Source organism: Myotis lucifugus, unplaced genomic scaffold, assembly GCF_000147115.1.
Source record: "Myotis lucifugus unplaced genomic scaffold, Myoluc2.0 scaffold_187, whole genome shotgun sequence".
Taxonomy (NCBI): domain Eukaryota; kingdom Metazoa; phylum Chordata; class Mammalia; order Chiroptera; family Vespertilionidae; genus Myotis; species Myotis lucifugus.
Window position 1 is genome coordinate 491,018 of NW_005871235.1, and position 16,247 is coordinate 507,264.

Below are 16,247 nucleotides of genomic sequence, written 5' to 3' on the forward strand. Positions count from 1 at the left end.
GGGTGAATGTGCCCCGCCCGTTCCGCGCGGGCGCGCAGGCCTGGAGGCGCGGCGGGCCTGGCTGGGAAGGCCCGGCCTGCAGGCCCCGACCCTGCCCACTCGGGCCTCTTTCCTCCCGGGGAGCCCGGCCATCGAGCTTGGGGCCCCGAGTCCGGGGAGCCGGGACCGGCCGTGGCTGCGAGGCCGAGTCCGGTTCCCGCGTTTGGAGACGGGGGAGTTGGCGCTCCATCCATCCTCTTCCTGCCGCGCGCTTTTGTGCTCGGGAGCCAAACTGTCGACGCCTCTTTGCTGAGGTTGAAAAGGAGAAGCCTGGGACCCGGCCTCCCGAGGACCCGTGTCATTGACCGAGCCACTTGTCGCTGTGTGCGTGTTGCTAATGGTGCCCAGTCGCTAATCACCTGACACGCACCGGGGCGGGGGCGGGGAGGCAGGGGGAGAAGGTGGGAGCGGCGCGCAGCCCCGGCCCCGGCCTCGGCCTCTGCCTGCCCGCCCTCGGCCCGGCCCGAGGAGCCCCCTTCCTGCCTTCGGGTGGGAAATGCCGTTTCCTAGGGACTTAGGATTCGAGGTCATTTGAGCGTGGTGTGTGGGTGCTGTTCAGGAATCATTCGCAGAACACGACCATGGATGGCTAGGGAGAGTCGTTCTTGTAAGTAGCAACAAAGCGCTCCTCTCCGCTTAGCCCTCATGAATCGTCATCACGTGTAGAGAGGCTTAATTTGCAATGAGGCATAGGTCATTGGACTTTCACCGGAGAAATTTACCACCTTGTTTTTAAGCTAAAAAAAATAAAAATAAATAAAATGATACAGCAAACTACTGGGGAATACTTAAGTACTACGTTCTGTTTGGTTACTATTTGGGGGGGGGGGGGGGAGGTCGAACTTGCCTTTTTCCCAAACTGGTTGTGGGACGCCTCCATTGCTCATTCATTTCCTACCATTTTTTTTTTTTTGATAGTTGACAGGTGTTTGGGATTGTGAAAATGTTTGGGTGTGTGTGTAGTAGTAGAAAAGAGACATGAGTCAAAGAGCCAGGAGACCTTTGTAGTATTCTTTTATTTTTGAACTTGTAGCTTCATTCCAGAGCCCATAAGGTGTTGTATGAAGGTTGTTAGTTAGAATAGTAATTTTTAACATTCACTGCCACTTAGACCTTTTCTGAATTTACTGTTTTTCTCAGTTCTTTTGTTTACTGGCCATATGTTAATTTCCCTCCACCATCACCACTATTACTGCTTTGAACTGCATACTCCATTTCCCCAAGATAGTAACAGAATTTAAAGGGGGACTTTAGGAGTTATTATTGCTCTGTTTAAACCACGCACAGTTCAGTGGATTCCTTAGCAGCAGGAAGTTGGCCACTTTTTAAGGATGCAGACTTACAACCTTAGATATTGAGCTTTATTTGATAGCTGTACTGGTGAATTGTCAAAAGGATAAAAAAAAATGAGTTAGTGAAAGGGCCAGTTTTCCCATTCCTTGCATGCTTTATAGGTCCGTTTATTGAAGAGCACGAACATGTGATTTATTATACTGCTTTCGCATCCTTATGGAGGATAGTGAACTTCTTTATCACACTGAATTAATTATGCATTCCATGCTGTTTGGATAGACCTCAGCTAACTTTAGCTGATCCTGTAATATACTCATCGGGTTGCAGATTCAGATACCTCAAATCTAAGAGAAGTGGTTCCTGTAAATGTAGGTGAAAAATAGTTTTAGTCAAATTCAAATTTCAGGATAGAAAAATTGAAAGGAATTTGTTAATTACTTATAACCATACTATTAAAATTTAAATTGTATTTAATGTTGGAATCAGCTAGGAAAGGTTAATCTTTGCTCAATTGATTAAAGTTGGAAGGAAGCAAGTGATGATTTGGATTAGTGCAAAATTTAAGAGTTTAGATTTTTAGAGTTTAGATTTTTACATTGTATGGATTATACTTGGGAAAACTGGTAAATGTAAATTATGTATGCAGTTCTGTTTGGGGGGGGGTACTAAAATATAGATAATGGTTATCTTCCTTGACATGGTAATATGGCGTTTGCCTTTTTGGTACATTTTGCTTTTATTAATTTTTTAAAAATTTTATTGATTTCAGAGAGGAAGGGAGAGGGAGAGATAGAATCATCAGTGATGAGAGAATCATTGATTGGCTGCCTCCTGCACACCCCACACTGGGGATGGAGCCTGCAAATTGGGCATGTGCCCCAACCCGGAATTGAACCATGACCTCCTGGTTCATAAGATTGACTCTCAACCACTGAGCCATACCAGCCAAGTGGTACATTTTGCTTTTTTAAGTGTACTGTTTTGTCTTCAGAAAGATTTCTCATGAAGTTCTTTTTACTTAAGGTTTGGAGATATCTTTTCTATATTTTGGGGATAATGAGTTTTATTGATTAGCATCTCAGGTTTGTGGATTACCCATAACTACTTCACCACACACTGTCAGGGAGTTCAGGGTTCTTGGAGTCCTGTTTTCTTTTCTTTTTAAAAAAATATTCTTTTATTGATTTCAGAGAGGAAGGGAAAAGGAGAAAAAGGTAGAAACATCAATGATTGGCTATCTTCTGCATGCCCCCACTAGGGATCGAGCCCGAAACCTGGGCATATGCCCTGACCAGATTTGAACTGTGCGTGACCTGGTTCATAGGTTGATACTCAACCACTGAGCCACCATAGCTGAGTGCTGTTTTCTAAATATTTTCATGCATCTACATTTCAAGAATTCTCACATTTGGTTGCTGGATTTCTTTTCTTGGGCTCTATTTATCTTTTATTTCTTGGAGCACCCTCTGAGGATCCTGGAGTATCTTTTCAAAAGCATAGACATTTTACATTTTGACTACAAAATTGACTTGGCAAATTGTTATACATTTATGATACTGGTGCATTTTTGAGAGCAGAAAAATATTCTTTTTTTAATTGTTGCCCTGTGATTAAACAGGGAAAGATATTGAGAGTATTGAATTGATTCAAAATATTTGAGCTCCATGTGCTGTTTGTACTCTCAAGGAACATATTCTAGATCGAGAAAAAGATTTAGAGAAATGAGATGTTAAATCATATTAGAGTTATTAGAGTTAAAAGCTATTGTATGAGAAATTTGCCCAGAGTATGGACTGGAAAGTCTATGCATTGTGCATTTAATTTAGATTATCTTGTAATAAGGGAATTTAAATTTTTATGATCATTTGTATAATGCAGAGGGGATAAAGAGAAATAGTTAAGTAAAAACTTCAAACTATTACATAAAAGTTTTAATATCTTAGCACAAATACAACTATTAGACAGTTTTGCATGACATAGTAGATTGTACAGGAAAGCAAAACTTTAGAGTCTTTTTAAAAATACTTATTTTTAAATATTTTTATTGATTTCAGGGAGGAAGGAAGAGAGAGAGATAGAAACATCAATGATGAGAATCATTGATCAGCTGCCTCCTGCACAACCCCCATTGGGGGGGGTCAATCCTGCAAACTGGGCATGTGCCCTGACCGGGAATTGAACTGTGATCTTCTGGTTCATAGGTCGACACTCAACCATTGAGCCATGCCAGCTGGCTAGAGTTTTAATTCATTCATAATTTGTGTGAGCTGGCCACATGAAAACATTCTAATATTGTAGGCTGAAAATAAATGGCAAAGTTTGTAGTTGATAATTTGTAAAATGTTTATACACATAGAGGATAGCCATTTTATTTTTTTATGTGTAGGGAGGGGCTAAATGCATATTTCCTAATTTGTTTTGGAAGAAGTGTACATCACTTTGTTTCCAGTATTTTTATTTATTTATTGATTTCAGAGAGGAAGGGAAAGGGAGAGGGAGAAAGAGATAGAAACATCAATAATGAGAGGGAATCATTGATTGGCTATCTCCTGTGTGCCCCCTACTGGGGATTGAGCCCACAACCCAGCATGTGCCCTTGACTAGAATCGAACCCGGGACCCTTCAGTCCACAGGCCGATGCTCTATCCACTGAGCCAAACCAGCTAGGGCTGTTTCCAGTATTTTTTTAAGGTTTCATTAATGGTTTATTAACAACATAAAAACATGTTATGCAAGCAGAGTGCATAAAGTGCAGACTTGGGAATCATACTGCCTGGGTTCTGATTTAGGTATACCGGGTATGTGACCTTAAGCAAATTATGTAATAGTCGAATCTCATTTTGCACACCCACCTACTGTGGATTGAGCCGGCATATGCTCTCACTGGGAATCAACCATGATCTCTTGGTTCATGGGTCTATGTTGAAGCTCAACCATTGAGCCACACCAGCTGGGATGGTTGTGAACTTTGAAGTTACGTCTTAGTACTGTTCACCTTACACTTGATAGTTCTTTTTCTGGGTTCTTGGTTCTGCTTTGGTCTTAGTAAGTCATATACCTTGGATTTTTATATATTATTTTTTTCTGATAAATTCAGAAAAGAAGTTGTGATTCTGGCTTTTTCTTATGAAATCTTGTTAATAGATTCTAACCAATGAAACTGGTCCATAATTTAACATGGGTGTGCAGAGCAGGTGATTAGGTTGTATCACTTTGTGGAATTGTGTCATACCACATGGCGTAACCACTTAGTGATTTTCCTTGACTTTACATTGGAAGGGTAACCTATTATTTCCTTTTAATGTTACCATATCATGGTGGTTAAGAACTGACTTTTGAGTTAGAGTGGATTTGAGTCTCAGCTCTGTCACTTACTTTGTAATATTGTGTGTAACTTTGCTAAGCTTTACCCTCTCTCATAAATTGAGAATGTAATAGTACCTGCCTAATTGTGTGGTGGTGAAGACTAAATGACGTTATGCACTTAACTGAATGTAGCACAGTGCCTTACACATAATAATCATTCAATTTAATTTTACAAAGAGATAATATAGGGTACTGTTAAATGCATTGACTCTTGAATGAAATTCTGGGTTCAGATTTCATCTCTACCACTTACTATGTCAAATCATTTTATTTTTATTTTTATTGATTTAAGAGAGGAAGGCAGAGGGAGAGAGATAGAAACATCAGTGATGAGAGTCATTGATCGGCTGCCTCCTGCATGCCCCCTGCTGGGGATCCAGCCCACAATCTAGGCATGTGCCCTTGACCAGAATCAAACCTGGGACCCTTCAGTCCACAGGCTGATGCTCTATCCAATTAACCAAACCAGGTAGGGCTCAAATAATTTTTTTGATTCCACTTTTTTATTTTTTGTATAATTGGGATTATAATACAGCATTGGTGTGAGGATTATATTAATAAATGTCGAGCAGAGTTTCTTAATCTCAGCATTTATTTTTGGGGGGCAGGTTAATTCTTTGTTGTGGGGCTTTCTTAGTGCTTTGTAGTATATTTATTAGATGTCAGCCTACCCTCTCCAGTTGCTATGACCACAAATGTCTCCATACAATTCCATGTGTAATTTCGATTATCTTTTAATGGTCAAGGGATTTAAGTTTTTATAATCATTTGTATAATGAAGAGGGGATGAAGAGAAATAGCTAACTAAAAACTTCAAAATATTACACAGGAGTTTTAATTTCTTAGCAGTCTATCTTTTTAAAAAAACATTGATTTCAGAGAGGGAGAGAGAGATAGAAACATCAGTGATGAGAGAATCATCCATCAGCTGCTTCCTGTATGCCCCCTACTGGGAATCAAGCCCGCAACCCAGGTATGTGCCCTTGACCAGAATCAAACCTGGGACCCTTCAGTCTGCAAGCCTATCCTCTATCCACTGAACCAAACCAGCTAGGGCCAGTCTATCTTTATTAGACAATTTTGCATGGCATAGTAGATTGTACAGATTGGCCAAATGTTCTCTGGAGGGATGTAATCACCTCTGATTAAAAACTGATGTAAAGCATATAGGACAGTTCCTGGCATGAAGTTAGAGCACATTAAGTTTTACATTTTGTCATCATTAGTAGTAGTGGTATTTTTATTTTTCGTCTCTTTCTGCTACTAGTGCTGCTGCTGCTACTACTACTACTACTACTACTACTACTACTTCTGCTTATTAGAAATTTGTTCATTGTAAGCATGCTTAATTAATTGATGGCTTAATTTAAACTGTGGTGTAAGGGCTGGAAGGCACTAAGTAGTTGTTTCATTCCTAGGGCCTTTGCATTTAAGTGTTTGCCTGGGTTGCTGTTTCTCTTATGCATGGATCATTTCTTCATTTCAAGTTTTGGCTCACATGTTTCCCTGTTAGTAGGTCCTTCATTTACCATCATATACAGAATGGCCTCCTTAACCTTAACCCCCCATTCCCAAATCACTATTACCCTGCTTTGTTTTTCTTCTTAGATTTTATAATCTCGATAATATATTTGTCGTCCTCTGCCACCCAAATACACATAAGACTATAGTCTACACGAGACAGCTTCCTAATATGATAACCTGTTAGGGGCTTTTGATTGCTTTAGCGATTTAATTTTTAGGTTTATATGTACTATTTTTTTTAAAGAAGATAAGATATCTAGTTTCACTTGAAGATGTTTCTGAAAAGTTGAGCTACTCTTAATTTACTCTTAAGTTAAAGGGGATCTTTGTAGAAGTGCATTTTTGTTGTTGGTACTTTCTAAATCTTATCTTTTTACATTCTGTTCATACATGAAACACTTGGAAAACAATGTATGCTGGTTTCATGAGTGTAAATGAAAGTATAATTCTTTGAGAGTTCAGATGAAACAAGCATTTTAAAGTGGGATCTATCTCCAGACTTAAATTTTATTCAGAATCTTAGTACTAATACTTATTTGAATCTTTCTAAATGGTCCATTAGGATCAAAGTTGGCTGTATATAATTAGCAAATGCTATTCTCTTTGCCTGAGTATCTTCTGGACTTTTAGGAGCCTGCACTCACATAACCTGCTTTAGCTTTTCTTGTCTCAACGATTTTCACCTTTCTCTGTGATACTGTCTGCAGCACTTCACTATAACACTTTTATATTTTGTTGTGATATTTACATGTATTAGTTGTTATGTCTGTCCTCTTTTGGAGTGTGCATTCCTTGAGTTAGAGACGGGTTTGTTTCACTGACACCTATGATGCTTAATAAGTACACTATGAATAAATGAGTAATTTTGAATTAAGCAGATTATCCAATTTCCTGATTTAGATTGATACATTTATTATCTGTAACCATGAGGTGTGACTGTGAACTCAAATATTTTCTGATTTTAGCATATATGTACTGGTCTAATTGCATATGTACATTTTATTAGCCACCTAAAATATACCCTAGATAGACTTATGTTTTAATTATTAAATTTATAATCCCAAATATAAGGAAGCATTTAAGTAAAATTTCAATGTAAGAAATAGGAATTTATTTAAATCAAGTTGGTTAATAGTCTGTTTAATTAATCAACTCAAGTTTTCTTAATTAGATTTGATTATCTTTGTCTATTTACATTACTAGGTATCTCAGGGCATTATATTTTAGATTGTGTTTATTTTTTTAAAAAAAGGACTAATTTTGGAATAATTTCAGAGTTATAGAAAAGTTGCAAACATAGTATAGAATTTCTATATACCCTTTATTTAGTTTCCTTTATTGTCTTATCTGACATGCCAGTGCCTTTATCAGAACTAGAGATTAACATTTGTACATCTATTAACTGAATTCCAGACATTATGATTTTACCAGTTTTCCAACTACTGTCCTTTTTCTATTTCATTTTAAATGTGCGTTAATATTTCTATAATTGGCTGACATTTGTTTTTCAATTTAGCATGTGAGTTTTTATTTTTGATACTGAGCACTTGATATCTGAAACTGATTTTTTAAAATAAATTATTTTAAACCTCCATTAAATGTTACTTTCAAGATAGTCTTGTGGGATGTCTGTATACTATTATTTTTGCATTCTACTTTTGGAATTGCCCCAGAGCCACTTATGAAAAATCAGTCTTACTAATTTATAACAATTTCACAAAATACTAGTCTTGTTATGTTTCCTGTAGATATTGTTGTCTTTGGACCCATAGGTTTGAGTTGCTTTGCTCTGTTTTGTCTTAGGAACATTCCCAGTCTTATTGGCCTATTAAAGGTGTTTCACACAATGCTTAACATTTGTTGAATAAAGGTATTGTTAAAAAAGAAATGTAACTTTCTGTGATATCATTCTTTCTCAGTGTTTGACCATGGAAGCTTTTTGTGCATGACTATGGAAGCTTTTTTCCCCCTGATATGCTTATTTAAATCCAGGAAAGCACACTTTATAAGTAATACTAGTTTTGGCAAAAAAAAAAAAAAAAAAAGAAAGAAAGTAACCGGAAAGTTTTGTTTCACCCATCTTATTTACAATATGCTTTACTACTTTTCTTAATTGATCTTCTTTTTAAAAATGTGTTTTAATGATTTTAGAGAGAGGGAAGGGAGAGGGAGAGAGGGCTGGAGACATCAATGATGAGAGAGAATCATTGATGGGCTACCTCCTGCACAACCCCTACTGGGGATTGAGCCGCCAACCCAGGCATGTGTGTCCTGATCTGGAATCGAACCATGACCTCTTGGTTCATGGCTCAATGCTCAATCATTGAGCCATACCAGCTGGACTCTTAATTGATCTTTAAAGAGTAAATATTGTCTACTGTTGAGATTTAAAAATATGCCATAGGCTCTGAAGATACTTCTAGTAAAGGAGTTTTGGGATTGCTCACTAATAGCAGTATTATTGAGGAAAAAATATTGCTCACCTAGGTCAATATTTTGAATGAGCTGGTATTTCTTATAGCTGTGTGATTTCAAGCTGTGTGATCTTAATTTCTGAACGTTCTGAATGTCCTCACCGTTTGAAGCACACACAGACAGTATTTGCGGTAAACGAAAGGCTGACCTCAGGTGAAGTTTGTAGAGTTTACCAGACACATGACATTGTAGGATGTCTGTATACTATGGCAAGATGGCAATGAGTGCATTTTTAGGAATTGAGCATACCATTTTTAGAAGGAGTGTTAATAATTTTTTTCCTAGAGCTGGAATTGTCTTTTTGATTCATCTGAGAAAAAGAGGATTACTAATTTGGATGCAGCTCTGAAGAGGAGGTAGTTTTGGCCTGTTGTAAACTTTGAATTCCAGCACATTTAGCTATATAAATTCATTGATCATTCTGGCTACATAATTTGTAAAGATTTAATAAACCTTTGTAAATTATTTTTAATTACTAGAAATTTATTATACTAAATAATAAATGGAACCTGAAAACAGTGGGAATGTTGGTGATGTATGATAATTGAGCCTCTCTCAGGCACTGGGATTAGATAGTTTTAGGAAAGTAAAACTTTTCCTGACTTTTTCACCAGCATTGTAAGCTATAATTTCCTCTTAATCTTATAATTAGAGAATGCATGTAAAATAATTAGAGAGTCATCAATTAGTTAACATTTTATTTCAGTGCCTTATCCTATATAATAAAGAGGTAATATGCAAATTAATGCTCACACCCTCATAAGATGGCTGCCTATGACCAGGCCAGCAGGAGGGTTAGTGAGGGACAACTAAACTGAACAAGCAGGCTGTGTGGGGTGACCAGGCCGGCAGGGGAGGGGGAGGGTGCAGTTGGGGGCAACCAAGCCGGCAGGGGGGGCAGTTATGGATGATCAGGCTGGCACGCAGAGGCAGTAAGGGGCGATCAGGCCAGCGGGGGGAGGAGGGGGCAGTTAGGGGCGACCAGGAAGGCAGGTAGGTGAGCGATTAGGAGCCAGCGGTCCAGGATTGTGAGAGGGATTCCAGATTGGAGAGGGTACAGGCTGGGCTGAAGGGGACACCCCCCCCCCCCTGCCATGCACGAATTTTGTGCATCAGGCCTCTAGTTTTAATATAAATACATTGTAGAAGAGATATTGACATCTGTCTATTTAGAAGAGGATTACTTTTTGTGAGAGAAAATTTTCTTTCCTTTTTAAAAAACTTAAAATTCAGTTACAATAAGTGCATCCATTTAAAATGAACAGGTTGATGAATTTTGGTGGATATATATATATACACTCATGAAATTACTACCACAATCAAAATTTAGGATAGTTTCATTATAAATTTCAAAGTATCTTCCTGTTCCTTTGCAGTCCATCCCTCTCTTATTCAAGGCCCAAGGCAACCACTGATTTGTTAGAAAATTAGGGAAAATAGTTTTTAAAGGACAGCCTTTAGCCTAGGCCTGTGTTGCTCAGTTGGTTGGGAGTCATCCTGTGCACTAAAAGGTTGCTGGTTCAATTCCCTGTCAGGGGACATGCCTGGGTTGAGGGCTCCATTCCCGGTGGGGGCGCGTGCAGGAGGCAGCTGAACAATGTTATGCTGTCACAACAATGCTGCTTCTCCCTTTCGCGTGCTCTAAAAATCAATAGGCTATTCTTAAAACAAAACACAAGCGCCTTTAATGAATCAAATCTAGTCAGTTTTAGCTAGGTAGCTCAGTGTGTAAGGATTATGGCCTTGGGCTGTGGAACTTGTAAACCTACTTGAATCTTGGCTCTGTTTTGTGACTTGGGAAGACATTTAAATTATTTGAATGCATTCTTGTTCTTAAAACAATAGTCTATTTGGAAATACATTAATTAAATGTAGGTAAACTGTTAGCAGCATATGATATATATATCTAGTAAATTGTAAAATATCTTTGAACTTCCTCATTTTCTTTCTTTTTTATTTTAATCCTCACTGGAGGATATTTTCCCATTGATTTTTATTTTATTTTATTATCTATTTTTATTTTCCCATTGATTTTTAGAGAGTGGAAGGGGAAGGGGGAGTGGGGGAGGGAGAGAGAGTGAGAGACCTATCTCACAGAGAGAGAGAGAGAGAGAAAGAGAGAGAGAGAGAGAGACCGACCTATGTGAGAGAGACACATCAATTGGTTGCCTCCCGTCTTGGTTGCCTCCCCCCCCCAGGACCTAACTGAGGTATGTGCCCTTGACCTTGAACAGAATCAAACCTGGGACCCTTCAGTCCGCAGGCTAACACTATCCACTGAGCCAAACCAGCCAGGGTCCCCTCATTTTTATAGGGAAAATAATTCAAGGACAGTTTGAAGAAGTTTTGGTAGATTTGGCTAATCTAAAAAACCTTGGAATTTTGCTTAATTAGTGGAATTTTCTAGCTAACTGAATATTACTAGATTTCTGTTGACTCCCCTGCCCCCTAAAATACATCACTTCAGTTTTCTCTGAAACCAATATTGAAAATAATTCAGCTTTTTATAATTGAGGCTCCTCTAGAGTATAAGAGGACTTTTACTGAGTGATATCTACTAGGGTACATTTCAAATAGGAGACTAGCTTGATATGTGTATGAGCTGCACATAACTCACTAAAATAAATTTAAGTCTCTGATATGTTGTTGTCTTGTCATTTATCTCATTGTATCCTAAAAGGGTTCCCCCCTCAGTGGTGTATGTGCACATCTGTTCCTGAATGTGTGTAGTTTTTTGAGTTTTGACTTGGTTTTAGTTTAATAGTTTCTTTCTACCTTCCCCACTCCCCCCACCAGAAATCTTTTTCTCTCTATATTATCGTTCTTTAAATGCTTTGTAAATAAAACAAGGCTATTTTACAGTTTTAATATGTATGGGACAATAAATTATTTGACTTCAGCTCTTTTATATGGACTTACTGTAAAACCAATGTCTGATTCTTAATTTATGGAAAGATTATGGTTGAAAACATGATTTTTATGGTTTAACTTTGTAGTTCTTTCAAATGTGTGAAATTAATGGAGTATGTACATAGTGTTTTTTTTTCTTTTCTAAAAGTGAGTAAACATTTAATAGGGTTTCTGGTACAAATGATACTCTACATGCATGATGAAGAAACATTTAGTAACGATTCGTTCTACATATCCAAATGTATATTGGAAACAGTGAGGATTTTTTTTTTAACAATTCAATACTAAGTGTGTTCTTAGACTCAGAACTATTAAAATAATTTGGTTTTAGGTGATTATCAATTGGTAGCTTTATTTCTTATGGTATTTTTTTTGTCTTTCTATAGGGTTGAAAGACACACAGAAGTCTTCATGGATATAGTTGATACATTTAATCATTTAATTCCTACTGAACACTTAGATGATGCCCTATTTCTAGGATCCAACCTGGAGAATGAAGTCTGTGAGGATTTTAGTACAAGTCAAAATGTCTTAGAGGACTCGCTGAAGAACATGCTCAGCGATAAGGATCCTATGCTAGGATCTGCAAGTAACCAGTTCTGTTTGCCTGTTTTGGATAGCAATGATCCCAATTTCCAGATGCCTTGTTCAACAGGTAATTCTTAACTTTTTTTTTTTTTTTTTTTTTAGTCTGCAATTTAAAATAAAAAATTTTTAGCAGCATTTTTTTTCCTTTTTCTTTTTTTGATGAGGGCAGTGAATTTAGGGTTCTTTCCTTTGAATTTAGATATTCTAGGCATCAGAATTAGAATTTAAACTAAATTTCCTTCTAAGGAGTGTGGAGTTATTTTCGAGGATATTATGGATATAGATAGGGCAACCATATAATTTATCATCCTAAGTGGGACACTGAGAATTATAGGGGATGCTGTTAATAATTACTTCATAACAATAGGTGTAATTAGGACTTTGCCTAGCAAATTGGGACATGACCCTAGGCTTGCTGGAGTCAAGGGGAACAGCTGAATTGACCTTTCTGTTGCCCTTTCCAGCCTTTCAAGTTTAATATTGTGTGCTCCTATCAGATCTTTTGATATTTTTACAAGTACCTCAGAACCAGAAAAAGAACTCTAGACCTGTGCTATCTAACATAGTAACTACTAGCCACATTTAACTATTAATCACTTGAAATGAATCTGGTCCTAATTGAGATGTGCTATTAAATGCATACCATATTTTAAAAACTCTATGAAAAAAAAGAATGTAAAATATTTCATCAAAAATTTTTTTTAATGTTGAGGTGATATTTTGAATAATTTTTGTTAAATAAGATTTTAAAATTCATTTCACCTTTAAAATATATATATTTTTAATAATAACTTTTTAAATATATATTTTTTGATTTCAGAGAGAAAGGGAGAAGGAGATTGAGAGAGAATCTTTGATTGGCTGCCTCCTACACATCCCCCACTGGAGATAAAGCCCACAACTGGGGGCATGTGGGACAAACCATGACCTGGTTCATAGGTCAACGCTCAACTACTGAGCCATGCCAATGGGCTCACCTTATTTTAAAATTTTATTTTTGTTTTTAAAGTGGTTACTTGAAAATTTAAAATTAAATATGTGGCTTATATTACATTTCTGTTGGCCAGCACTGCTCTAGGATCTCTGTGTAGTTGAAGTCAATGAAAGATTGAGGAAAAAAAAAAAAGAAAGATTGAGGAAAGTAACTTTCTGTAGGGCTAAATTAATTCTCAATAAGAAACTATTTTGGAGCTAATATTAATATGTGGAAAAATATGTAGATTTTCTTACATAATGCAAAGAGAATATTACAACAAACTTTGGTGCAATTAACCTATCCTATAAGCTAGAATTAGATAAGGAAAATCAGCTTCAGATGGAGAAGTTAGGCTTTCCCTTCACTGTTCCCTAGAGTAGTTTAGAGGTTTAGGTTGTGTTGGTCTATTTTTCAGTGACTCTAGACTTCCTCTGCATTACAGTTTTTCAGTATATTTTTTCATTTTCTTTTAACTTTTTCTACTTAATATTAATAATACTTAAAGTTTTGGATTAGGTGGCCTGCTGTTCATCCATAAATTTATTAGATAACTCTGTCTAAAGACCTTGACATTTTGGCTAACTAGGAATCTTTTCATTCTAACTACTGTATCTTTTGAATTGCTTGCTAATGATGTATCTCTGAATTATATACATTGTTTGTGTTATTGCATAGGCTTACATTGTTTTTGTTGTATTCTAAATGTTTTAAAGCTGTAAAAATTTTGTTTTATGTATATGCATTGTTCAAGTTTTTTACTTTGGTTCCTGTGTCAGTACAGTATATTGAATTATCTTTATTGTCAAGCACTTTTGACAATGTTTGATTGTATGTACAAAATTTCAGTTTAGTCCAAATTAAGTAAAAACATTTATTGAATACTTCAGTGCTTGTTACTGGGAATGCAATAACCCACAAGGATGCTATACCAGGCCTTGAATTGGCAAGTATAACATCTCCTAGACTTATTTACTTAAGAATTCCAGCCCTTTAGAAATATTGGTATTCCTGCATGCAATCCTTTTTTTTTTTTCCTTTCTCTTCAGTTTTGGTGAACATTTTCTTTTGCTTATAGAATACTTTGAACATCTTTATTCACATACTTAAACTTTTTTTGAGGTATGGTTATTTGTGATTTTATTATTTTGTAAACTTTAACTTTTTATTTAAGAGTTTTAAGTAAAATTATTTAAATATTTTATTTTAAATTTGTTTGCTACAATTATTTATTTTGGTTCCGAAGCAGACTGTTTCTATTAATATATGTGTAGTACATGTTTTTAAGATATATAAGGGAATATGTGGGGTGGAACTTAAGATAAAGCTTTTCTGTCTAGAATTATTTAGATTTCACTATTGTGCCATCAGGCAGGGGATTTATCTTGATTGCTTCAAAATTTGTGTTGCCCATTGGGATATTTGGTTCAGTAAAAGGCTTACATATTTTCTAATGATAGCAAAGTGGAATACATGAAAAAGTTTTTCTTTTAAAATCTGTTTTGAAATAATAGATTTAAGAGCATTGCAAAGAAGAAATTTTATTGTAAATTATTTACTGAAAACCCAATGTGGGCAACTTGTACAATTTTCAGATAGTCAGAAACTACTTCAATTTTTGCTGTATGACACAGTTCTTACCTATATGTTTGTATCTGGATCTATAGGTTTTTACTAATTGTCTTAACTGAAGCTTATCAGGGAAATGACCCTATCAGTATTCCTCAGGCCAACAAAAGCTACAGATTATGGTTATTTGGTAATATTGGTTTTGGTAGTGCTAAACTATTATATCTTGTAGTTTGCTGAACCAGGTTGGTTTGCTGTAATTGTTAAAGATCAGTATTTTGGTTGGCATAGTTGAGTGGTTTGCATTATATTTAAGCTGTCTCCAAAAATCATAGAAGACGCTTTAAAGTTTAAAAATAGGAAAGAAAAAGGGAAGATTATGTCTAGTGTTCTGTCATATGCACAAAAGTTAGGATACTAATTGTTAAACTCTCCAAAGCAGCAGTCGCCAACCGGTGGTCCGTGGACCACATCCTAAAGGTTGGCGACTGCTGCTGTAAAGTGTTTAACTACAGTGTTTGCATATGGTTTTTATTTTATTGGGGTGACGCTGGTTAACCAAATTATACAGGTTTCAGGTGCCCAATTCCATAACACAGCATCTGTACGCTGTATTGTGTGCTCATCACCCCAAGTCAGGTCTTCTTCCATCACCACTTATCCCCCCTATCCCTCCTATCACCACACTGTTAAATATGGTGTGTTTTTTTTTGGATTTGCCCAGTAATACATTTTTAAAAAACTCCAAGTGAGGAAAATCATTACGTGTGGGAGAAATATTTGATCTTGATGATAAAATCAATTATTAGTGTTTTTAAAAAATCCTGGTATCCTTAAAATGAAAATTAGATTTTCCCAGGTATTATGTTCAAGATACCAAATATGTTGTGTATAAACACTACTTAAGGAATGTATTCAAAGTCATTATAATGGTGTTTGAAAACCTGGCATTATAGTGTCATGAAGAAATGTTTATCATTTTACAAACAAATGTGTTTCCTTTTTACATAAATAGCTATGATTCATAAATGTGAAATAAGTCTTGCATTTATGATCTATTTCTTTATATGATATATTGAAAATAAATTTCCTGTAACTATAATTTGATTTGTTACATTAAGACCAGGAAGACACACTGTAGATATAAGGATATTTAGAGCAGCCTTTCATTTAAAAGCACTTGTAGGTACTGCATCCTTTAATGAAAACCAAGATGTCCTTTCCAAGCTACATCGGGCTTGCAAAGTTATCATTCACTAAATTAAAAAATTATAGCCCTTTTGTAGCATGGATTTTAGAGGTTAAATACATCAAAAAGTCATGGAATTCTTACAGTATCTTGGCATATTTGTTAAATGTTGACTCGTGTATTTAAGTGTAAAGGAAACTTTGTGCTAGCATGCGTATATAATAGTTGTTTTCTTATTGTGAATGACATTGGTAATATATGACATCAGGCAGTGTTATTTAATAAGGATTTAAGCACGTGCTGCTTCCTTCCGAGCAAAGT

General features: G+C 36.3%; 1 protein-coding gene across 4 annotated transcripts in view; it reads left to right on the forward strand.

Moving 5' to 3' along the window:
* Positions 1-16,247, forward strand: part of PHF3 (PHD finger protein 3) — an 89,100-nt gene that overhangs the window by 998 nt on the left and 71,855 nt on the right. For 2 of the 4 annotated variants that reach the window (XM_014462692.2, XM_023760651.1), the window contains exon 2: positions 11,994-12,262. The exons of 1 other annotated variant lie outside the window; for it this stretch is intronic. In XM_014462692.2, the coding sequence (XP_014318178.2) occupies positions 12,019-12,262 (244 nt within the window). In that variant the 5' untranslated portion in view covers positions 11,994-12,018. Of the gene's footprint in view, positions 1-174; positions 364-11,993; positions 12,263-16,247 lie in introns of those variants that run through there. One more of the 4 variants, XM_023760652.1, reaches the window with a different exon arrangement.